At 36.5% G+C, this 12,443-nt stretch overlaps 1 protein-coding gene across 2 annotated transcripts in view; it reads left to right on the top strand.

The window, feature by feature from the left end:
* Nucleotides 1–7,532: 7,532 nt before the first annotated feature.
* LOC110369622 (uncharacterized) overlaps nt 7,533–12,443 on the top strand; it is a 30,665-nt gene continuing 25,754 nt past the window's right edge. For both annotated transcript variants that reach the window (XM_064042126.1, XM_064042125.1), the window contains exons 1-3: nt 7,533–8,196; nt 9,474–9,606; nt 9,899–12,150. In XM_064042126.1, coding sequence (XP_063898196.1) covers nt 8,082–8,196; nt 9,474–9,606; nt 9,899–12,150 — 2,500 coding nt within the window. In that variant the 5' untranslated portion in view covers nt 7,533–8,081. The remainder of the gene's footprint in view (nt 8,197–9,473; nt 9,607–9,898; nt 12,151–12,443) is intronic.

Below are 12,443 nucleotides of genomic sequence, written 5' to 3'. Positions count from 1 at the left end.
TACCTAAATTATACGGATCGTTAAGTTTTATCACCTTGTTACCGACTTATGTTGTATATCGTTTGTTATGTTATCTGTGGTAATATCGCGTAATGAACAGTTTGGCTGTAAGAAGATTTGTCTTTGCCACCGCGAGTTTTTTTTAGAAAAAGTTGATGTGGTCAGGAACTATATAATGTTTTTTTTTTATATACCTACTAATTGAGTAGAAGACTTTGTTACCAATCAGAGGTCTCTCTGTGGTCTTTGCATGGGGTCTTGTTTCGATTCCTGGATCGGGCCAAAATAAAGCAGACCGGAGTCTGGAAGTTTGCGGTGTTGCACCCCTGTGTCTGGGCATGTAAAGCTGGCGTCCCCGAATGCTACTCAGTAGCAGTCGTTGTTACAATTCCACGTCAGAGGCCGTCAGGCGGATTTGAGAACACTCTGACACTAGGACTTGTTAGGTGATTAAACCTGCAGCTCACTCGATAGGAAGAAGACTTTTTGGACCCCAACATAGTATAGAAGAACTTTTGGAAAGTAATGCCCATTTTCACCAACAAATGCTTAAATTTAGGGATCCCCTAAGAGCATTTAGGGAACACAGTACGAATTTCGTTTATGGCAAAGTTTAAGTGTCCCTTTATTATTGGGGGAGATCTTATTCTAAGTGACACTTAGTTAGGGAAACGTTAAGAGATTAGACAGGTTAGACACCTTACCTACTATAGATTTATTCAGCCCGGACACACTTTTTACTACTTCCAAAAGTAATTACAAACCACTAAAGATTGAAGCAAAAGCTGCGTATAATATATTCAGCAAAACAACCAATTTCCTGATCTGCAGACCAGATAAAAGTTCGTTACAACGTGCCTTCATAAAGATATACAATTACAAAAGTTATAAGTCAACGACCCGCCGGCTTTTATTGCCTTTTGTACTTCACACCTTTGTTTCAAAATGGAATAAGCAGTGTTATCTGATTGTGGTGTTCAGGCGAAAATACCCGGATTTGAGACAGCCGTACTGAGGAGGTAGGTGAACCACTTTGCGGGATTGTTCGCGCGAGTTACCGCGGCCCTGGTACACAAAAGGGCTTGAGAAGGAACATGGTGGGTTTTAGTCAGTAAGAGTCTGACACTCCCTCACGCAGCTTACCAAAAGCGCGAGGGGTCATTTTGATGATTTGATGTTATCCCATAAAAAATGGTAACAGCCATTCGACTTGATCGATCTTAAGGCTAAGCAAGAATAAGCTATGCTTGGCGTGGTAGGTCGACTATCCTGTCATGAGTTTGTCCGTGTTTCGAAAGGCACGTCAAGCTGCTGGGTCCCGGCTGTCATTTGAACATTTTTGGCAGTTGCTACGGCTTGTCAGAAAATATGACAACCAGTAGTACCAAGGGGGATCGAGGTAACTGGGTTGAGAAGAGATAGGCAGTTGCTCCCTGTAAAACACTACATAGTACTCAACTGCGTCTGTTTTGACTGGAAGCTGACCCCAACATAGTTGAGAGTATCAGGCAAATGAATTTATGCGCCTTCTTTTTCGGCTTTTGTCCTAATGCTTTGAAGGACCAAACTAAAGGATGGGTTTATATGCCTAAACCTAAATTTAACTGCCTCCTTAATTTAACGCGTATAATAGAATTATTCTACGGTTGTTTGACGAGGCATATTATTAAATTATAAATAATAATAAATCGCCGGTGTTCGTCTGCAGATCAGCCGATAAGGACACCACTAATTATCTCATTCATTGTGTGTGTTAACTAAGAAAGATTATTGTGGATTAACATGAGTCACAACATAAAATGTTTGGATATTTAGTACTTGCCGTTTTCCCGCGGTTTCAGCTGCGTCCCGATTGAATTACTTGCCCGTACCGGGATAAAGCTTCGAGGTGTCCGGGTCAAAATAGCTTTGTAGGTTTTCAGAAATTTAAATAAAGCAGCACTGATGCTGTTGGTGGTGCTACCACGTGCTTGTAATGGCACGGAAAGCTACATCCTCAACTGTTGATCACTAGCAGTTGTTGTAACAATTTCACTTCAGTATAGTTTCGCTATAAGACATGTCATCGACACGAAAGAAGAAGAATTCCACGTCAGAGGATAAAACGGTGACACTATGTTGTCATCATCATCATATCTGCCTGGCTTTTCCCAACTTTGTAACAGTCTAAACGCAAGCAGCTGAGTACCAGTGTTTACAAGGAGCGACTGCCTCTCTGCCATCCTCAACCCAGTTACCCGGGCAACCCAATAACCCTAGGTAAGACTGGTTGACTGACACTATGGCGTGTTGTGTGAATAAACGTGTAACTTATTCTTCAAGAGAAATAAGTCATATCCATATACATATATCTTTTGCTATGTAACAGCTGAAAATCGTACATTAACCCGCTAAGTTTCAAATGAAACAGTTTTACAATTTCTAGCTTTTTACCAATTCTGTGAGCTAGATCGGTCGTTAAGATCTGTCTTACGAAAACTTCTAGTTATTTATTTGAAAGGAAAAAAAGCTTTTATTACATCGACCTGTATGTAACTATATAATGGTAACTATCTAATGTAAGTAACTTATTTAAGTAAATAATTTCTAAGCGCCTTGTTGACACTTCTCGTGACCCAAGGGCTGGCTTTTATTTCGCCCAACGTTTAAGCATTGCCATTCAACGTGACAATGCAGCTAGCCTTTTGGGTACTACCGGGTGACAGCGATGAGGATAAATTTTTCGACGCCCTTTATTGGTTTTAAGTTTTTTTTTCTAACAACTAATTTAACCATCTCCCAAGGATCATAGCGTCATGAAAATTGACAGCTGTATGTAGTTCTGATTTCAGACTGGTCATTTGTTTCGCTTATTTGATTGTTAGATAGGAATCAAAAGAGATTATGTATATTCCCCCAACGTGGAGTTTTTGATTATAAGCTTATTCTTTGTTAAACAGATTCTCGGAAACCACTGAACCGATTTCAATGAAACATTTTTTGTGTGTATGATTCAGTATCAAAGTTTGATGAGCAAAAAAATGTTGCTTGTAATTAAAAAAACAAAAACCGTTCGAATAATTTACTTTTGAAGATTCAAGTAAGAACAGTTATTTCTCACATAACTTTTTAATGCGAAACAAAGGAGTCTTAATTCGCGAATTCTCACAGAAATACGTGAAATCGTTCCGTGTAATCATTTGATATGAATCCTAGATAAAAATAAAAAAGATGGGCTAGGTTGCGATTTTGGGTTCTCTATGTATCTACCTATATGATTTGATTTATCTAAGACTTGCTATTTTCTTGCGGTTTAACTTGCGTCTCGTGGGAACTAATGCCCATACCCAGATAAAATATATCCTATGTTACTCAGGGATACTGAAGCTTCCCCTTGGTGAAAGAATTTATAAATCGGTTCAGTAGTTTCGGAGCATTTAGGGCAGGGAACAAACAACAACAAAAAAATCCTCTTTGTTACATTAATATAGATATTATGTAGGTACTTAAATGCACTGTGGGCTTCAGGGCTCCAGAAGGAACATGGTGGGTTTTAGTCAGTAAGAGTCTGACACTCCCTCACGCTGCACCCACAGCGGGAGGGGTCAACTGATTATTTCCCACAAATGAATGAAAACAGATTTTTCAAAACTATGTTTCTGCGATGCATATTCTACGTGAAAGTTCAAAGACAATGCACTTTTCGAAATCTTTTCAATATAACGCTAACATCTAAAATTCTGCAAACAAAAGTGAATAAACACAAAGGATTCTTAACAAATATGAGAAAATTCATTAAATTCATACCGTTTGTTGCTTATTAAGTATAAATAACTTACACAAAGAAAACGGTAATTATTGCCCATCTTGAGTGACGTCATCTGACTGAACAGTAATCTCTTGGAACAAGTTAAAATAATCTAGAATTATATGTATATCTTACTAGCGACCCGCCCCGGCTTCGCACGGGATAACAGTATTTCCACACTATTTAGTGGATGTTATTATACTAACAAACCTTCCTCTTCAATCACTCTATCTATTAAAAAAAAACGCATCAAAATCCGTTGCGAAGTTTTGAAGATTTAAGCGTACAAAGGTAAATAGGGACAGAAAAAGCGACTTTGTTTTAAACAATGTAGAGTTAAAGGTACTAGCCGTTTGCCTGCGGTTTCACCCGCCTCCCGTAGGAACTGCTGTCCATACCGGGATAAAATATAGCCTATGTTACTCGGGAACAGTGTAGCTTTCCCAATTCACACTATTTTAAAATCAGTTCAAACAAAAAAAAAAACATGATTTTCTTATTACATTTGTATGGATTAGTAGGTTTGTAGTATCACACAATAAATATAAATAAACGGAAGACATTAGTAACATTAGCTAATGGTTTCTATTCATGTTAATTGCCACTAGGTTTAAAGTTTTAAAAATAAATAAACTTCAGAAGACTCGGACGTCCTGTGTAGGTACACATAACATAAAAAATATAATAAAGTGTGAAAATAAGATAAGTTTATTAAATATCCTTACGATTCCATTCATTTATTTTATTTGTATTGTGTGTCCCGTCTTGTTTTTATCTCCTAAACATTTATGTTCTTCAGCATATATGTACACAGGACCGGCTAGTCTTATGGCCAATTATATTTCCAATATTCTATGAATATATTGGTTTGCTTACTAGATATACAAATGCATTACTTTCATTAAGCTCGAAACACGACACTTTTCCAACCTTTGATATTATTACATCTTACTTATTTTTATAAACGCGAACGTTTCCTACTCTCGTGTCTGTCGCACCTTCACACCAATATTTTAAAAGCTTGAGAAAGGACACACCTAAGAAGCTACTTTTATATACTACCTAGTGCAACAAGTAGTTTCCTAGGTATGTGGTTGGAACTATGGGAATCAGCTAGTAAGTACTATAAGGGAAATAAAAGGATTTCCACTTTATATTTTGTCGGAAGAGTTATTAAGATACGTTCATTCCATACTTTTTTTGAAGTCAGTTAGGGTCCATAATACCTAGATTTAAGCCTCTTCAACATCTATTGTAATTGTAACATTATGAAATGCGAATAAATATTATTATATAAATCCTAACTAATATTATAAATGTGAAAGTAACTCTGTCTGTCTGTCTGTCTGTCTTTTCTTCACGCCTAAACTAATGGACTGATTTGTGTGAAATTTGGTACAGACATAGTCTGGAACTTGAGAAAGGACATAGGATAGTTTTTATTACAAAGAAATACAAAAATAAAAATAAAATTTATTCCGGACATATACCGCCATCTATTGGTCAAACCATAAATCTGCCGCAAGTCACTATTCCACGCGAACGAAGTCGCGGGCAAAAGCTAGTATGAACATATAAAAAGCTATCCCACTTCCGTGCGTTGTGTTAGAAGATTTATTACAAAGACGTTAATTTCATAGTAGGTATCTAAGTCCTCAGGAAGACAGCTAACTATAAGGAAGACACAAGATTGACTTTAAACAGAAGTGATTAATAGATTTTTTAATAAAAGTGTATTAATAGTACTTATGCCATGGCGGCCGGAGCGTGAACTAGTGAAGATTTTTTGTTGCAATTAATTATACTAAGTCATACCTAGTGGTACGTTTGTCTGTTTATATGTAAGGCAGAAAGATTTATTAGGTTTTAGAAATGTGGAAACTTGGAGCCGTAAGTTGTTATTCATGTATTTCTTCAAGATTTGAATGAAATTTGAATAGCAGCTATATAAAAAACACAGGAAGTGGTGAAGGGTGGGTGGCCGTTTTGAGGGCTGTCTCTTGTAAATGAAGTTCAATAAAAAAACTAAAAAACACGCTTTTTATAGAAAAACGAACTAAAAAATAGGAAATAAATTTTAATGAATTTAAATTAAGAAAACAGTGTTAAAAATTTCAATGAATATAAATTAATAATAGTGTGAATACAAAAAAATATTTAAAAAAGCGTGGGTGCATGGTGTCAATAGTTATAAATATTTTATTGACAGATATGAGTACAGTGATTTTCATTTCGATAATATCTTAAAAAGCACCCCACGCTTTTTTTAAATATTTTTTTTTGTATTCACACTATTATTAATTTATATTCATTGAAATTTTTAACACTGTTTTCTTAATTTAAATTCATTAAAATTTATTTCCTATTTTTTAGTTCGTTTTTCTATAAAAGCGTGTTTTTAGTTTTTAAACTATTATTTATTTTCTACTTTTAGTTTGTTTTCAAACTATTATTTGTTTTGTAGAATTAAAATTCTCTTTAGTATACAAAAATTTGTCAATATTAGAGAAAACGGCTAAAGATAATTATTGGAAATAAAAATTAACATCGAGTCCTGCCTTATCGACTGTAGAGAAAAATTCTAGAAAATTTTAATTAATTTTCTTACCTTATCGACTACAGATGAAAATTATATAAATTAACAAAGATCATATTTTGCAAATTGAAAAGCCTAGAAGTCGGTGTCTAATGGATGTTACTAAGTTAATTTTGCCACCGACCTAGGCCGATGCACCTAAAATTAGTTTTTTTTTTGCTTTTTAGTGTTTTGGGAAGTCGGTTTAATTTTTTTGTAAAAAGGTTATTTATTTAAAGCTTTTCAGTGATACGAATAGTTGTCACTATCCATACAAGTGGGAAGTTCTCATCAATACAAAGAATATAAGTCCAAACGAGGTATTTTACATATTCAGTTGTCGAGTTCCCTCCATTTTCTCTGGTCTCCATCATCAGGTCAGCTCCAAACCTTCACTGTTGCAAAGGTCTTGTCAATACAAATAATTTAAGCCCAAACACGAGGTTAGTTTACATATTCAGTTGTCGAGTTCCCTCGACCCTCTCTGGTCTCCATCATCAGGTCAGCTCCAAATCTTCACAGTTGAATAGTGCTTTTAGGCGTACACCTAAGTGTCAAGTTTTTACCCTATGTATGCCTACAAGTTTTGAAGGTTGCCCTCGATTTCTCAGGGTTTCCATCATCAGATCCTGACCTGATGAATATGGGACCAACTGGCAGCTATTCCAAGTCGAACAAAAAAAGAATCACGTAAATCGGTCTATAAACCTCGGAGTAATCGATGTGTATGTGTAACCTCCTCCTTTTTGGGAAGTCGGTTAAAATGGAATAATTTTATCAAATTAGTGTATTGTCATCGGTCCTCAATAAATCTACAAAGTTTGAACGCAATCTGGCCGTTTAAAGTGGGTCAAAATCGCGCCCAAAGAAGTCGGTTACAAACAAACATACAAACATACAAACATACAAACCTACAAACATACAAACATACAGGTGAAGCTAATAAAAAGCGTGTAAAAAGAGCTTAGTTCGACGTTCAAAAAAACTTTCGAATGAATTATTTTGAGTTTGAGGTTATTTTTTGCAGGATGGACTTTGGTTGTTTCTTTAGAAATTCGTAAAAATGTTCTCTGTAGGTAGTGAACGATTTCACACGATGCATTTTGGGACCATATTTAAAAAATATTTCTTATTTGGATCTTTTTCTGCAGACAAACCCGAAGTTAAAGCTTACTAACCACCTACCTGTCCGATTAACAAACTTAAAGGTTCACATGAGATGCCAAGGAAGTGTTTTCTGGCCATCGAACCATGACACAAAGGCACACCCAGGTATTTGCGCCATAATATTTGCAAAACTAAACCTGCGTGGACGTGCGCCTCTTTCCAATTTAGAAAAAAAAGTTGAAACTTTTTACTTAATCTGTGGGAATTTTAGCGGGAGAATTTCGGAATTTGTATTTAGAACTCGTGAATTGGCCGCGAATGTGTGTTAGCTGTCTCATTTCCTCGTATCGTGTTGTTTTAAGTGCGGAAGAGATAAATGTACTTTTGTTACTTCGTCATAACATTTATGAAAAGTTTTAGAGAGTGCTGAAATTGGAATTTCGATTTCCATTGCGTGAACTCTTAATTTTTTTTAATAAAATTTATTTTTAAAACAATGGATTTTGATTAAAATAATATTTTTCACAAAGTTTTTTAATTAAAAGGACGATTAAAAATAAGTGAAAAATATTTAAAAAATGGAGGCTACAAATTAAATGCAGTGTTGAAACTATGTTAGTTGGTTTGTTAGTAAAAATGTTGAACATACTAGTATTGTGCCCGGTGTTGCTCGCGGCTGCTGTACAGACGCTCACCATTGATTCGCAACTTGGAACTTCTATAGAAGGTAAGCCATTGAACATTACTTATTATATTTATTAGAATTACTTATCAAAAAGAAAACATTTGTAGAAAAATATAGACCATGGTGCGCCAAGTTTTACTCTGATTTTCAGTTAGGTAGTACCTGAAAGAGTTCAGTAGTAAACAGACTGACATGCCCGACGATTTTGTACTGTAGGTAATAACTTATGACGTAACTTTTATTTCCCCGCTTTTTTGAAACTACATACACTTTTCACACCTGAATAAAAATGTTCCTTTTAAATATTATTATAATTTCCCGATTATTCGACTTTTTTTCAAATCATTCAATGAAACAAACAAACTCTTGAGCGTCATTTTATTGGGTAGCAGGGTGTAGGTACCTACAGTAAATCCGCTCATTGATTTTGCTTTACATATAATACAATAGGTACTTACCTACCTGTAAAAGGGGATATAATAAGAACTTTTCTATTTATTACCAATACATATAGCAACACACGAATAAACAAGTTACCATAGTAACCATAACTTCTGTTACACTTGAAGACACATAAACCTACCCACCTTACGTACCTAAATTCTGTAAAAATGTCGAAACTTATAAAAATAATTCCCAAACGTTACCAAACCTCCGTTATTGCATGCATACTGAAGCAGCAATAAATATTATAATGCAACTGAAATTATTATAATTATATTATGTAACGACCAATTTATTAAATAAACCATCCTTGTTTGACATTGTTACGAAAAGTTGTTATTGTAATTTTGCTCACTTGGTAAGTAGAGTATATTTATACTCTTTCTCTCTTTACCATGTAAGTAAAATTAGAATACTTAACAACTTTACTACAACTAAGTAGGTACAACAACTTATATTATGAAGGTGAAAAGATTCTTCGTTTGTTTGTCTCAATAGCAATCTCAAGAAGACGTTAAGACTAGTTAGCCATTTATCGAATAAGGCTATAGGCAGCTTTTTATTCGGGTGTGAGAAACAGTATCCTCAGTAGGGACTCTATTCTGCAATTCTGATATAAGCTATATTACCGTAAATTTTCATAAATTAATTCAGTAGTTTTTAGGAAAAACATCCATATAATTATTTTACATTTATTATAAACACAAAAAACACATTTTCATATTATTAAGATGTTAATCGCTTACGCTTGATCTCTTGGGCCATATAGGCTTATCGTATATAGGTACTGAGCTAGTTTTTACACACTTTTTGACATACAAATAAGTCCTCTTTTGTTATAATAATAAATATAGTTCATATTTCTCAATTTCCAGATTGCTTCGAACGAGTATCGATCGGAGAGCAACTACCGCCTGACGCCATCTACCGAAACGTGACGGAACTAACAACGAGAGAATGCGAGCAGATCTGCAAACAAGACAAACAATGCCAGAGCTATGATTACGGGTACGTTATATTGACGATAGATGGCGCTGACTGAGGATATTTGTGTTTTTTTGGTGGGAAAATAGTTGGGATAATAATATGAAATGAACTCTGTATATCAGCAAAATATCTACCTATAAACGATAGATTAGAGAAAGTCCCAATATACTTTATATAATATAAATTAGATTCAACACCCCTCTTGTCAGATAGCAATTCTATAAAAGACTTACTGCTGTAAACAGAGGAACCTTTTTGAATCCATTCATATAAAATAGCTGTATCTTACTCTAAATTTTAATTTCCATTTCAGAGTCGGTGCAAAAGGCAACGCCACATGCAACCTTAGCAACAACGATGAAAAAACCCTCAAAGAGAAGAACTCACTCCTCAGAAATCCAGACTACGACTTCTACGTCCGTCGTATTCAATGCGAGCAATCCTCCCCTTCTCCCATCCAACCACAGTTCGATGAACCTTCAGACGGTCCAGGACCAGCTCATAGACCAGTTTTCAGACCTGTAGATGATCCAAAATTACCCTTCACTGATGACTACCTCATTTCTGGAGACCTTGAGTCGTATGGAGTAGCCAGACCGGTTTACAAACCCCAGTATGACGAACGACCTGATGACTATTCGAATCCTAAACCTGATTTTGATGCTGGACCCAGTTATGGTGATCATAAGCCTCAAGATATGCCTTATAAGCCTGAAAAGCCAGTGCAAAATGGATCTTATAACACAAGGCCGGATCCTTATGACGTTTTGCAGTTGCAAGATCCTTATAAGCCTAATAACAGGCCAGGGTATCCTGGCAATGATTACAATAGGCCTAGGCCTCCATATGTACCAGAAAAACCTGAATACCACTACATCATCAGGCCGCATAGAAAGCCTAGACCTCAAAGTGATGTAGGTTATAATAAACCTACTAATGATTACCCAAGACCAGGTTATGGAGACCCTGAGCCTGGTTATGGACCGGCTCCTGTAGGTCCAAGACCTTATCCTAACAAAGAACCATACGATCGGCCTAGACCAGGATACCAGGGATCAGCCGGCTATGGTCAAAATGATAACTCAATACACGTAGAAATTAAAGACCCTCCGAGACCATACAAGCCTCCGAAACCAACTTCTGGTCAAGGTATTTATGGATATGGAACATATTCGAGTCAGAATTCTTATTCACAATCACAAAGTTCCCAGTCCCAATACTATGGATCTGTAGGAGGAGATGTTGGCTATGGTTCAAGCCCATATAGACCAGACCCTAGACCAGAACGACCAGGTTATGGAGAACCGGACGATAGTGGTTACGGTGGTGGTTCAAAACCACAAAAACCTAGTTACGGTAATGATAAACCTGGTTATGGAAATGACAGACCAACCTATGGTAATGATAAACCAAGTTATGGTAATGACAGACCATCTTATGGTAATGATAAACCTAGTTATGGGAATGATAAACCTACATATGGAAATGATAGACCATCCTACGGTAATGATAGACCAACATATGGTGCAGAAAAACCGGGCTACGGGAATGATAAGCCGGCTTATGGGAATGATAAACCAGCGTATGGGAACGACAAACCTTCTTATGGGAGTGAAAGACCAGGTTATGGAAACGATAGACCATCATATGGGAATGATCGACCATCGTATGGGAATGACCGACCACCATACACTAATGATAGGCCAGCATATGGTAACGACAAACCATCTTACGGAAATGATAAACCTGCATATGGTAATGACCGCCCCTCTTATGGGAGTGAAAAACCTGGTTATGGTAATGATAGGCCATCATATGGTAATGATAAACCTTTACCTTCGTACGGCAACCAGGTTTCTTACGGCAGCAACCATGCTTCTTTCAGTCAGAGCGATTACAGTAGCAACCACGCTAGTTACGGAGGTCAGTACTACTTTAACAGACCTTATGGTCAGACAGACAGCGGTTATGGGTTGCAGAAACCTCAAGATTACCATAAGCCTTCGTATGGACCTCAGGGTGGTTATGGAGGAAATGGGGCAGGTTATGGTAATAATCAAAGTTCTTATGGTGGATATGGGTCATATGGACAAGGATCTTACGGGGGACAAGGTTCTTATGGAAGCCAAGGCTATGGGGGTAGTCAAGGATCTTATGGGACCACCTCAGGCGGTTATGGAAGTACCCAAGGTTCTTATGGAGGAACGCAAGGCTATGGAGGATCTACAGCTTCCTATGGGGGATCTCAAGCATCATACGGGAGTACACAATCTTCACAAAGCAGCAGTAGCTCTTATGGAAGTCAGAGTTCTTATGGTGGACAAAGTGATTTTAATGGTGGATCTTATGGAGGAACTTCGGGTTCTTATGGGGGAACTTCAGGTGGCTATGGATCTAGCCAAGGGTCATATGGAAGCAGTACAGGGTCCTATGGTAGTAGCCAAGGTTCTTATGGGAGTCAGAACGATAATAATAGACCTAGCTATGGAGGAAGACCAACTACTAGTAAGCCTGCATATGGAAAGCCGCAGAAGCCGTCTTATGGAAGTGAAGATTCTGATACAGGTAAGGAACATTTTCATTTAGCATTTATTTACTTTTCGGTATACATATTCTTTTATGTATGCCATAGACATCCATCAAAAGGTTGTCTGTGATAAATAATTTTTAACGATATAAGAACATTGCATGATATTGTCTCATTTTTCTGTAGGTGTCCAATGAAAATATTCCATTCTTAAATAGAAATATTGATAGTTTAGAATATTACTATTTCTAAGCTGGATGAAGTCAATTATCAAAAGGCTCACTACATCCAAGTATCGTTAGGAAACATTTCTGTAAATAGAATATTACGT

Source organism: Helicoverpa armigera, chromosome 27, assembly GCF_030705265.1.
Source record: "Helicoverpa armigera isolate CAAS_96S chromosome 27, ASM3070526v1, whole genome shotgun sequence".
NCBI classification, from domain to species: domain Eukaryota; kingdom Metazoa; phylum Arthropoda; class Insecta; order Lepidoptera; family Noctuidae; genus Helicoverpa; species Helicoverpa armigera.
The sequence above is the reverse complement of the archived record's forward strand: the minus strand, read 5'-3'. Positions and strand labels throughout refer to the sequence as shown.